This window comes from Pituophis catenifer, unplaced genomic scaffold (assembly GCF_029215685.1).
Source record: "Pituophis catenifer annectens isolate HBS135680 unplaced genomic scaffold, rPitCat1.0.hap2 SCAF_1, whole genome shotgun sequence".
NCBI lineage: Eukaryota > Metazoa > Chordata > Lepidosauria > Squamata > Colubridae > Pituophis > Pituophis catenifer.
In genome coordinates, this window is record NW_027256881.1 from 333,892,662 (window position 1) to 333,906,118 (window position 13,457).

Below are 13,457 nucleotides of genomic sequence, written 5' to 3' on the forward strand. Positions count from 1 at the left end.
TTTTGAGGCTCTCAGCAAGATCAGCCCGCCACCCAAACTCCTTTCTCGGGTCCTTCATTTTGATTCATTCTTCCATCTTCATTTCTTCGCCTTCCATAACTAAACCACTTCAATGTAATTCTTCTATTCCGACCACTCCCTTTGGTGTGCTCCCCAGTCATTCAGAACCCATTCATTCTTGTTACGCTTCCGGATAACAAAATACACATAGTCCTTGACTTACAACCATTCATTTCGTGACCGTTTGAAGTTAGAATGGCATTGAAAAAAGTGGCTTATGACCGTTGCAGCATCCCCATGGTCACGTGATCAAAATTCAGATATTCTGCAACTGATTCACATTTATGACGGTTGCAGTGTTCCAGGGTTATGTGATCACCTTTTGTGACGTTCTGACAAGCAAAGTCAATGGGGAAGCCAGATTCACTTAACAACTGTGTTACTACCTTAAAAACTACAATGATTCACTTAACAACGGTGGCAAGAAAGGTCATACAAGCAGTCCTCAATTTACGACCACAACAGAGCCCAACATTTATGTTGCTGAGTGAGACATTTGTTAAGTGAGTTCTGCCTTGTTTTATGACCTTTCTTGCCTCTGTTGTTAAGTGAATTACCGCAGTAGATAAGTTAGTAACCTGGTTGTTAAGTGAATCTGGCTTCCCCATTGGCTTTGCTTGTCAGAAGGTCGAAAAAGTGATCACGTGATCTTGGGACACAGCAACGGTCATAAATATGAACCAGTTGCCAAGCGTCTGAATTTTGATCACATGATCATGGAGATGCTGGAAAGGTCGTAAGTGTGAAAAACAGTCATAAGTCACTTTTTTCAGTGCCGTTGTAACAGGGGTGAAATGCTCCCGGTTCGGACCGTAAGCAGAATGTTGTAAGTCAAGGACTGCCTGTAATTTCCAGGCTCAATTATGGTCGTAATTCCAGGATTACCTGTAGTTTGGCAACCTGACGCAGGTGAAGAGAAGGAGCCAGTTTTTAAGCAGAAAGTTGGTCTTACATTCTGTAAACCACCTTGAGTCACCATGGGCGAATAGGTGGCAATATAAATTCAATAAATAAATTGTCACAAGTAAATGCCTTATTCTCCATTATGTAAATAGTACATGGACAGTGTGTGTGTCAGGGGTTAACTTATTCTTCACTTCTTAATGTATTCATACTTTACCACTCCCATACTTAGCTCCACCCATTGTATATATAAGGAGCTGCATACGTCCATTCTGTGCTTCTATCTGTGAATATTCAGTGAATATAGAATGCCTTATGTAAATAAACAGAGATATATTTGAATTTCTAATTCTCAAATTATTTATTGAGTCTGATCCTGAAAATATCGTAACAATCTGGTAGCAGAGGATGGTTAAATTGACTCAATAAAAACTTAAACATGTCTAAAAGAGATAGGCCCAATACCAGGGCATACAGCAAAGAAATGGAAGCGGATCAAGAAATAATAGATGAGTCCACGAATGCAATTTCGAGAGAATCTGAAGAATACACCACAGAAGACGAAGAAATAATAAATGAAGATGATGACCAAGAAGAAAACGAAATAGAAAACAACGAACTCAGGTCAGAGATACTAAAACTTTTAAAAAGCCAAAAGAGCGATGAAAGTCTTGTCGCGAACCTCTAAGATATACTAAAAAACAACGGAGCAGCGAGAGAGAAGCACATCGCTACTGAAAAATCAAAAGACTCAAAAATAGTAAGTGATATGCTTACAGATAAAAATGCAGCGAAGAAGAAAACCAACAATCCCGCGCAAAATTTCGAATGGCAGCCATCTTGGTTCCAACAGACCCCTAAGATGAGCGAAGCAGAGCCAATCAGAAAGCAGGATTCAAAATGTCTGGCGCGAAAAGCCTTACTCGATACAAAAAATGAAAGAGAAAAAATATATACCTCAGAAGAATCAGAAACAGAGAACGAAGAAGATTCAGTAGACATGCAAGTAAAGTCAGCAATGAAAACGCTTTTTGCTGCATTTGGACCGAAACTGAAGATTACTAAAAAATCAACAAAAAAGCAAGCAAGCGAACCAACGCCTCAAAATCTACCCGCTCCTATCCAGATGGCGAGAGAACCGACACCTGAACCCAGAGAGCCTTGCAGATACCACCCCACGCCGCAGACTAATCCAAGGACCAACGCCTTCAGCAAAAGAAAACGAGCGCCCGCTATCACCAGGACTCCCAAGATCGAGCCGGAGACTGATTCATCGGAAGAAGAACAAAGCGAGGGAGCTGCAGCAGCGAGAACCTCTCTCGATGACTCCAGGAACGAAATGAACAACGCGCATGCGCAGGACTACGCAGACAACCCAGGAAGACATGGAATGCGGAGGGAATCTTGCAGACTCGTAGCGAGCATCCCCACGCCGTTTTGCAACTTTAAACATTTACAAGACCACGGACTACCCCCGGTTGTAAATAATGGACCCAACAATGTTGGGAATTTACCCAATGACTTCCCAAAGCTGAGAATAGATGGCATTAATTTGCAAGAATGGTATCAGCAGCTCCAGGTTGTCTTTATGAAAGAAAACTTACTGTTTTTTATTACTAACCCCCCAAAAAGACCTTGGACTCTAAAGTTAGATTGCCTACACCACAGAGCATTTTTCTTATTAATTTCTAGTGTGTCTCCTGCCATGTATCACAGTATTAAGCAAAATCTGACTGTCTCAGAAATTATTCAATGCATGTTTAATTTGTTTCACAGTGAAAGTGTAGCCACTACCACAAGAATGTCTAAAGATTTCTTCTCTTCTAGGATAAAGCCAGGGGTTACCATAAGTGAACATTTAATATCTTTAAACAAGATTAGAGCAGAACTGCACTTAAGGGGGGAGGTGATTTCAGATCAAATGATGAAAAGTGTTATCATCAACTCACTTGACCCATCATGGGATAATTATATGTCACACTTAGACACAATCAATCTAGGATACTTATCCATAGAAAGTCTATCCAATAAGTTAATAGCTGAAGACAATTCAAGGAGAAGTCGTTATAACAACCACATAGAGCACAAACAATATAAAAAGGTAGCATTTCAAGAAAGATATCATGAAACATTTAGATGCCACAATTGTGGGTCCAAAGAGCATAATAGGAGGGATTGTCCTAAAATTCTAAGAGAAAGACATAGATCAGAATATAGAAATAGGTACAACAACAGACAGTCTTCCATTGATAGACATAGGTATAGAAGTCCACCCAACTATAGAGAACATAGAGGGGGCAGAGATAATTCAAAGGATAGAAAATTTGGTTCACTGAATGGGCTAAATAAACATGACAACATTAACATACAACAACCAGAGAACAATAATTGGCTTATTGATTCTGGAGCAACTAATCACACTACAAATAATAAAAATATATTATCTTCATTTGTAGAAGATAAATTTGTAATCAAAGTAGCTAATCAAGAAAAGGTTCAAGTGATAGGTAGAGGGAATGTAACCTTACCTGGCCTAGGAAAAATAGAGGGGGTATTACTAATACCTGAAATTCCTCATAACATACTTAGTGCCATAAAACTAAGCAGAGATTCTGACATTAACATTGTGTTCTCAAAAGGAAAAGCAACATTAGAGAAAAACAAAATAAATATAGGTACAGTAATAATCAAAGGAGGTCTACCTTACTTAATGACAAAGGAGGAATGGTTACACAACATTGATTCAAGTATGGAAAATGACAATGAGATAGATAATGGAGACAATAGTAACAGTGACAATGAGGAACGTGAAGTAACCCATAATCACAAAGATACACACAATAAAAAAAAACCTAAGATAGGTAAACCAATTCATGATGAGTGTGCTCATGTCTTACATAGGAAATTAGGACATGCCAGTTTTCCTGTAGTGCAAAAGATGACTGAACATGCAGAAGGTGTTAAAATAAAAAATTGTGAAAACTATTTGGAATGCTCAGTATGTAAATCTACAAAACTCAAAACTAGTCCCAGACCTAGAAAATCAACGAGAACAACCAACAAAATTTTTGATTTGGTGCATATGGATCTAGTCGGTCCACTAATACCATCAATTACTTATAAAAAACGCTATTTTCTGACCATTGTGGATGATTATAGTCGTTATGGATTTGTTTACACATTAAAACATAAAGATGAAACTTTTCAGAAATTTAAAGAATTTTACAAACGCATAGAGACACAACACAACATTAAAATAAAACAAATCATGACAGATAGGGGATGTGAATTCATGTCTAAAGAGTTCTCCCAATGGCTAAAAGATAAAGGAATGTTACATTACACATCTAGCCCATTTTCTGCATTCCAGAACGGAGTGGTAGAGAGAAAGAACTCAACATTACAAACCATGATTAGATGCACATTAGAAGATGCTGGCTTAAGTAAACAATTCTGGTCAGAAGCCCTACAATATTCTAATTACACACAAAATAGAACTTGGTCCAGCATTGTAAATAAGACACCATATGAAGTAATGTATAATAGGAAACCAAAATTAGCACACATGCACATATTTGGAGTCACTGCAGACGTACACATACCTAAACAACTAAGGCGCAAAGGTGGGAACGTATCCAGAAGACTTAGATTCATGGGATACGAGACAGGTACAAAAGGATACAGATTTATCGATAATAACAATAAATTTATAGTTTCCAGAACAGCTGTGTTCCATGAACAGGCCAACTGGTCTAAAATACATCATAATGAAATATTCCCAAACACCAACCCAGATACCAGACTCCAAGAAAAAAGGATTAGAGAAGAACACAGTAACAACACACATAAAAATAAAATCAAAACATGGACAAACAGTCAACATAAAATAAAGACAGATTCATTAACTAAAAAAGAAGCAAGGTATTTACATGACAATGATAGTAAACCAGAAAAAGCAATCAGAAGTAGCAGAAATCAAATGCCAAACAAATACAAAGATTATGTAATGTATATGGATGGAGAATCATCAATACCTAACACATATGAGGAAGTGTTAAAACTTCCTCCTGAAGAAAAGAAAAAATGGGAAGCAGCCATGACTAAAGAGATGGATAGTTTACGAGGGCTAAATGTGTTCACACCTACAGTTGCACCAAAAGACAAAACCATCATTGGCACTAGATGGATATATAAAATTAAAAATTTAGAGGGAGGCAATACTCTATACAAAGCTAGATTAGTTGCACAAGGTTATGCACAGAAATATCCCGAGGATTATACAGACACATACTCCCCCACAGTAAGAACAGAGAGTGTCAAAACAGCTCTGGTTATAGCATCAGCACTCAACCTCGATGTGTTTCAATACGACATACAGACTGCGTATTTACACGCAAAATTAGATAAAGAAATATATGTAAGAGCACCCCACAGTCAATACACAAACAAAAATGAGACTTGGTTATTAAATAAAAGTTTATACGGGTTGAAACAATCTGGTAAACAATGGTATGATTGTTTAGTAAAAGTTCTTAAAACTATGAATTTCAATGCCACTACTGCTGACAATTGCTTCTTTGTTAAAAAAGAGAATGATTCCCTAGAATTTGTATTAATCTATGTGGATGACATTTTGTACATAGGTAAACATAAAGAAAGGAAAGAGGCATTTGTAACAAAACTGAATGAACATTTTTCATTGAAATCTTTGGGTAAAGTAAATAAGTATCTTGGTGTTCAAATCAGCAAAACCAGAAGGGGATTTAAACTTTCTCAAAGAGACAAAATCATAGAGCTCTTGAACAAATGTAATTTAAGTAACGCTAAGCCCTGTGACACTCCCATGCAAACTGATTTTTTGAAGAATACAGAAGAATCATCTCCTGAATTTAAAGATAATACATTTTACAGGTCAGTCATAGGTTCACTTCTTTATATCTCTAATTGGACTAGGCCTGATATTGCTTTACCTCTCAACTTATTGTCCAGACATGTCAGCAAACCATCACTATACCATTGGGAAGCTGTCAAAAGAATATTAAGATATTTAAAGAATAGTTTAGACTTCTGTTTATTGTTGGAACCTAATAATGTCAAGGAGCCCATTCTCACATGTTACGCCGATGCGGATTGGGCTGGAGATACCTCATGTAGAAAAAGCACATCTGGTTATATATTCTTTCTTAACGGTTGTCCAGTTTACTGGTATACTGGCAAACAAGATTTAGTAGCCACCTCAACAACAGAGGCAGAATATGTTTGTCTATCTAAGGCAGCAAATAACCTTGTATGGTTCAATGATTTACTTTCAGACATTTGGAAAAAACCCATTTTGCCTTTTATTATGCATGAAGATAACAAAGCTGCTATCGAAATATCTAGATCTGATGCCATTGGATAAAGGTCCAGACATATAGATATAAAATTTAAACATGTGAGACAGTTATCTCAGGATGGATTTATCAAAGCAGTTCATTGCAAAACATCAGAGCAAATAGCTGACATATTAACAAAGCCTTTGCCGTCTAAGCAACATAAATACTTGACTTCTAAGTTACATGTCTTATATTGTTCTGAATCTGAATGTAATTGTTATAATATATCGAATCGGCATTTAGAGGGGGATTTGTCACAAGTAAATGCCTTATTCTCCATTATGTAAATAGTACATGGACAGTGTGTGTGTCAGGGGTTAACTTATTCTTCACTTCTTAATGTATTCATACTTTACCACTCCCATACTTAGCTCCACCCATTGTATATATAAGGAGCTGCATACGTCCATTCTGTGCTTCTATCTGTGAATATTCAGTGAATATAGAATGCCTTATGTAAATAAACAGAGATATATTTGAATTTCTAATTCTCAAATTATTTATTGAGTCTGATCCTGAAAATATCGTAACATAAATAAATAAAGTTAATGGGGAAATTGATCCCAAGAGGGATTTCAGAGGAGACGACTAAATGCAGGATGACCAGGGCAATTCAAAATGCATGGATTTATTCAAAAGAAATGATTGTTGCAGTAATAAATCCTGGGGCAGTATACAATATACTTGTGATCGACGTTTTTTGGATCCTTTCACTATCCTGGCAAGCTGGATTTCAAAGCATTGGAAAATTACTGTGGATATTCCCAGTTTAGTCTGCCCCAAGCAATCCCTATATCCAGACTGAAGCAAAGGAGCACATCACTCAGTTCAGCCAGCAAAAATGTAAAAAGCTTGATGTTTATTTATTTAATAAGCATCAGCTAAATTTAAAAAAAAAGATTTTTTTAAAGCCTCAGCTAGCTGGCCAAATCTGGATAAAAGGCAACTCAATGCAGTTATTCTCTTCTAAGGACATGACTAATACGTTTATGGAGATTCTCAGTCATTCAGATCATGGTTGTCCCAAAGGTGCTTTTTTCAAGAGGCAGTTGGACTTTCTGGTTTTTCTTTGGAGACGTTTCGCTTCTCATCCAAGAAGCTTCTTCAGCTCTGAGCAATAGGCAAGAATTTACCTGATCTACATAAAAAGGTAAAGGTTCCCCTCACACATATGTGCTCGTTGTTCCTGACTCTAGGGGGCAGCGCTCATCTCCGTTTCAAAGCCAAAGAGCCAGTGCTGTCCGAAGACCTCTCTGTGGTCATGTGGCCAGCATCACTAAACAGCAAAGGCACACGGAACGCTGTTACCTTCCCACCAAAGGTGGTCCCTATTTTTCTACTTGCATTTTTTACATGCTTTCAAACTGGTAGGTTGGCAGAAGCTGGGACAAGTAACAGGAGCTCACCCCGTTACGTGGCACTAGGGATTCGAACCGCTGAACTGCTTACCTTTCGATCGACAGGCTCAGCTTCTTAGCCACTGAGCCACCGAGTCCCTTCTGATCTACACACATATCTATATATATTCACATGCATAGAAGGTTCCAAAGGCACTAGATGTAATACTGTAAATCAAGGGTGTCTAACCTTGGCAACTTTAAGACTTGTGGATTTCAACTCCCAGAATTCCCCAGCCAGCCATGTAGGGAGTAAACTTTAGTTACTCCAGTCCTAATCCCTTTATGAACATAATAGAGCAAAACAGAGATGGAAAGGAGGAGAAGAGGCGATCCCTCCTGCATTCTGTACCTTGAAGGAAACATTTTGGTAGATGGGAATGATATACTCCAGAAAAAGAAAAACTTTAGAAGCTTCAAGGTAGAGCTGTTTCAGGTGGAGTGTTTCACTTTCATGGAGTGAAGTTTGGGGACAGGAAAGAATAGCTGTCAAAGAAGAGTTGGGAAGTATTGGGAGAGTTATAAATGGCAGATATATTTTGGAATCTGTCATAAATTCCATCCATGATGCAGAGGAACTTAAAAGTGTCCTGAAGTGTCCATAACAAATTGTATATAAAGAGCCAACTGTACAGTGCTCAAACAGTAAATATAAGTGTTAGGTTCTTGTTACTGTGATTTAATTCAAAGTGTTGGTTATTACCTTTAAAGCCCTACATGGCTCAGGGCCAGGTTATCTTCGAGACCGTCTTCTGCCGCATAGCTCCCAGCGACCGGTAAGATCCCACAGAGTTGGTCTCCTCCGGGTCCCGTCAGCTAAACAATGTCGGCTAGTGGGCCCGTGGGGGAGGGCCTTCTCTGTGGCTGCCCCAGCTCTCTGGAACCAGTTACCTCCTGAGGTCTGGACCATCTCCACCCTATTGGCCTTCCGAAAAGCGGTGAAGACCTGGCTTTTCCGGCAGGCCTGGGGCCGTTGATCTCGCTCTTGTGATCTGGCGAGATCCGGCCATGAATGGTGTGAATGAGTTTTTAATGTTTTAAATTTTTCAATGTCTTTTTATAATGATATTTTAAATGTATTGTGAGCCGCCCTGAGTCTTCGGAGAGGGGCGGCATATAAATTTAATTAATTAATTAAATTTTAAAACCTAGTTTTCAAAGGCTTAATCATCCACATGTCCTATGAACCATGACATGGACGTTGCCCAATACCCTTGTTTCCCCTAAAATCAAACATCCCCTGATAATAAGACCAATCGGGCTTTTGAGCCCATGCGCTAAAAATAAGCCTCCCGAAAATAAGCCCTCCCTGAAAATAAGCCCTCCCCGAAAATATTTAAATGCATGCACAGCCGGTCCCCACCATTTCCTCTGGTTAGGGTTAGGGAGAAAGAGCTGGAAATCAGGTAAGATGGCAAGAGGAGCCCCATCTTGCTCAACGCTCCCCAAAGTAATAAGACATCCCCGAAAATATGGCCAAGCACTTATTTTGGGGCTCAAAAAATATAAGACAGGATCTTATTTTCGGGGAAACACAGTAGTTCCTTTTATCTGCTGTGACTTCATGCTGTTTGCTTAGCTAGCAGATAGCCACAGCTGAGCAATTAACCTTAGTGGCTTCAGTTTTAAAGTAGCGTTTGTCCTTTTCTCCCAGTCAGGTCTTACACAGGCCCCTTATATCCATGGGTTTAATGCTATTATGAAAAAGTGCTAGACTTTATTAACACAATAAAGTAGATTGTGGAGTCCCTTGGTGTTCCCTAAATGTGGTCGTTTACTTGTAGATGTCTCATTAGGGCACTGATGGTGTTACCTGGTTAGGTAATCAGACGTCTGCAAGCAGAGGAAAATGAAGTGAGGCTCATTCCATGACATATATTAATGAAATACTGCAAAAGAAGCGGTTTTTAAAAATATTTTTAATTATTTCTTTTTTTTATTATTATTATTATTATTTTTGATTGTCTTTAATTAAGCAAAAGCCAAAAGAAGAAACAAGAAAACAATACAAAAAAAAAGATAGGGCTAACAATAGAAAAAAGATCTATATACATATATCTATGGATTATATGTTTCCAACCCTGGAGACCAAGACACAGAATCCATTTTTGCTGTCCACCAAATTCAACTATCAGGTATGCTCTTCTACTTGCATCCTAGGGAGTAAGTCAAGGAAGAGAGAGAGAGAATTTCATTTCTCAAAACGGTAAAAGGCCATCGTTTCTCTGTACAAGATACGGAGAGAAATGGTGCACAAGTTTCTCAATGCTCTGGTCACTCAGGAGCACCACAAGTGTCTCAGAGATGAACAACGGATTAAAAAAGTGAGTGTATGCCAAGACAAGGCCAAAGATTAGACAGCAGCCAAACAGCAACATCATCAGCATTTTGGCTGCCACCCATAACCAACGCAGAAACTTCCTTTCCTTTGACCCGTCCCGGGCCACTCCCACCAGCCTGGCTTCCACAAGTTCATGCATCAGGATGCCCGTTGGCACCTGGTTCTCCTGGTCCAGCCGCATAAACGTGGCCTGCTGCACGCAGAGATCTTGTTGGTTCTGCAGGTCTTTGATGCGGTTCCTCAGGTGTTCTCTGGCTCTCTGAATAGCCGTGACTTTCTCCTTCAGTTGGCCGGATTGGGTTTTCTCCACGCAGTAGTTGTGCTCCATCTCGGACAGTTTATCCTCCAGGTTACGCAGGTACTTGTGAACCTCCGACGGAAGGTTCTGCATCTCCTTGAGGTCATTCTCGTGGGTAGGTTTGTCGTTTTTGTAGACGGCCACTTGGCTGGTGACCTCGTGCATTTCCTGGTTGAGGTCGTTGTTGGCTTTCACCAAAGACTTGTTCTGCAGCGCTAATTCGTGGATCGCCATGTTGACGTGATCCAAACTTTCTCTGAAGTCCTCCACAGTTTTCTGCAGGTGTTCCATGGAGGACTTAAGGTGATTCACTGTCTCCCGAAGACACTTATGCTGCTCTTTGATGTATTCCTTGTCTCGGAGAAACTCTTGGTTCTCGGAGTCCAAGCTGGCTATGTTCTCTCTCAGCTCCTCTACCTGGAGACGGAGATTCCTATTGCTTGCCGAGAGATCCTCCAATGACATTGTCTGCTTTTTTTGATCTTGCCCCCTTTTTTTAAATAAATACTAAATAAAATAATTTTGGAGTCGCTTTTCTTCCGATCCAGGTATTTTGAACTGGGTCTTGCGGTGCTGCTGTCCAAAAGAATCAACAGTGCTAGAAATGTTGACATTTGCCATGGCAACCTCCAGCCAATGAGGTTAGGAGAAGCCCATGATGTCATTAAGAATGGCTGCTTTGGCTTCGACGTGGAGTTTGGAAAAAAACAACAACAGTCATCCTACACATCAGGGCCTGGCCCTTTAATTCATTAGTAAATTATTAAACAGGTTTTTGCAAGTGAGACATGCATTAAGTTCAACCAAATCTAGTCCATCTGAATCGCTTTGTGTAGGCTTTGTTACAAGCCAGCTCTATCATGCTAACTGAGGGATTCTGGGAATTGGAGTCCACAGGTTGTAAAGGGGCCATAGTTGCCCACCTCCGACCCAGACAAACCCCCAAAGATGGCCGGCTCAGGAATAGTCTTACACATCCAATACCAACCATCTTTAGGGGTTTCTGCAGATCAGGGGTAAGCAACCATGGTCCCTTTATGACCTGTGGACTTCAACTTCCAGAATTCCTAGACCAGCATGGCAGTTGAATTCAATTCTGGGAGTTGAAGTCCTCAGGCTGCAAAGGGGCCACAGCTGCCCACCTCCGACCCAGAAAAAAACCCCAAAGATGGCTAGCTCAGGAATAGTCCTACACATCCAATACCAACCATCCTTAGGGGCATATTAACATTAATATTTAATTAAAAATATTTTTAATTATTTCAAAAACAAACTGACAGACATAAACAAAATTGCATATAAAACACAAACACATAATTATCATGTCGGAGTGGGTGAGAGGATTATATATATTGTGCTCAGACATGGAGTATGAAATAGCTTAGAAAAAAAAAATAACAGCAGAAGATAAGAAAAAGGAAAGGAAACACAGTGAAAAGTTGTTTACACCAATAATTTAATTTAATTTATCAAATTTCTATGCCGCCCAACTCCCAAGGGACTCCTCCATACCTTCCTATCCTCACAAATCATCTTTGTTCCCAATATCCATAGAGCACTTCATACACCACCATTTTTTCTTTAAATTTTTCTACTCTCTCTTTTTGAGGCTCTCAGCAAGATCAGCCCGCCACCCAAACTCCTTTCTCGGGTCCTTCATTTTGATTCATTCTTCCATCTTCATTTCTTCGCCTTCCATAACTAAACCACTTCAATGTAATTCTTCTATTCCGACCACTCCCTTTGGTGTGCTCCCCAGTCATTCAGAACCCATTCATTCTTGTTACGCTTCCGGATAACAAAATACACATAGTCCTTGACTTACAACCATTCATTTCGTGACCGTTTGAAGTTAGAATGGCATTGAAAATCCCAGCTGAATTTCCTGATCAGCAGAGGCTTTTCAAAGCATTAGAAAAAATGCTTTGAAAAGTTAAAAAAAAAAAAAAGTTGGCCACGCCCACCCAGTCACATTACCCCACCACCACCACTAAGCCACACCCACACAACGGGTAGTAACAAATTTTACATTTCACCCCTGTGTTGTAACTTTGAACTACACAAATTGTTGTAAGTTGAGGACTGCCTGTAAAATGTTTTGCCTAGTAACAAATTTTTGGCTCAGTTTTGGTCATAAATCAGGGACTACCCATACTCCTTTCAACTTTAGGTGTCTTCTACCACACCCTTCTCACATATAATCAAGTGGAATATGGGTAGCTACAAATATTCTCTTCCATTAATACTAACAATGAATCCTCGGATGATCTCCCTTTTCTTGCATATATTCAGGCAGAAATTAATTAACTATGAGTTGGAACTTGGGCATCTCTGCATAGTGAAAGGAAGTTATCCATTCCAACTCTATGAATGAGTCTATAAAATGATTGGACTTAATAGCCCAGTTATTCTCTTTGAGGCCTCCTGAAACTAATTAGGAACAAATGAAATTGTCTATGCAGGGTGAAGATTGCGTTTGCTCCAAATGGGTCTTCAAAATGACTATACGTTATATGTTGGGCAATTCATTGAAGGGTAGGTGAGGAGCCTTGCTTTCCTCAAGAGCAGAGGTGTCAAATTGGCAGCTGTGTCAGTGGGCCAGATGCGTCACGCGCTAGCCACAAGGGTGAAATGCTCCGAAGTCTGCTACTGATTCGCTTTGCTACCAGTTTGCTTTGCGCACGCATGCGCTGTGCGCACCAAAGCAGGATTTCCTGCTTTCTAGCGAATATAAATCGCACGGCACAGCTGATCATTGGCATTTTTTACTACTGGTTTGGACGAACCAGTCCAAACCTGTAGCATTTCAACCCAGTGGTGAAATCCAAATTTTTTTACTACCGGTTCTGTGGGCATGGCTTGGTGGGCATGGCAGGGGAAGGATACTGCAAAATCTCTATTCTCACCTCACTCTGGGGCTAGCCAGAGATGGTATTTGCTGGTTCTCCGAAGTGCTCAAAATTTCCGCTACCGGTTCTCCAGAACCTGTCAGAACCTGCTGGATTTCACCCCTAATTTCACCCCTGGTTAGACATGCCCACCCCAGGTCCCCGAAGGGAAAAACTGTTGCATTACGTCATATG

General features: G+C 39.8%; 1 protein-coding gene across 1 annotated transcript; it reads right to left on the minus strand.

Moving 5' to 3' along the window:
* Positions 1-9,933: 9,933 nt before the first annotated feature.
* LOC139311891 (transmembrane and coiled-coil domain-containing protein 5B-like) lies at positions 9,934-10,839 on the minus strand. The gene has a single exon (XM_070936413.1). The coding sequence runs from the start codon at positions 10,837-10,839 to the stop codon at positions 9,934-9,936; it is 906 nt and encodes a 301-aa protein (XP_070792514.1).
* Between the last annotated feature and the right edge of the window lie 2,618 nt (positions 10,840-13,457).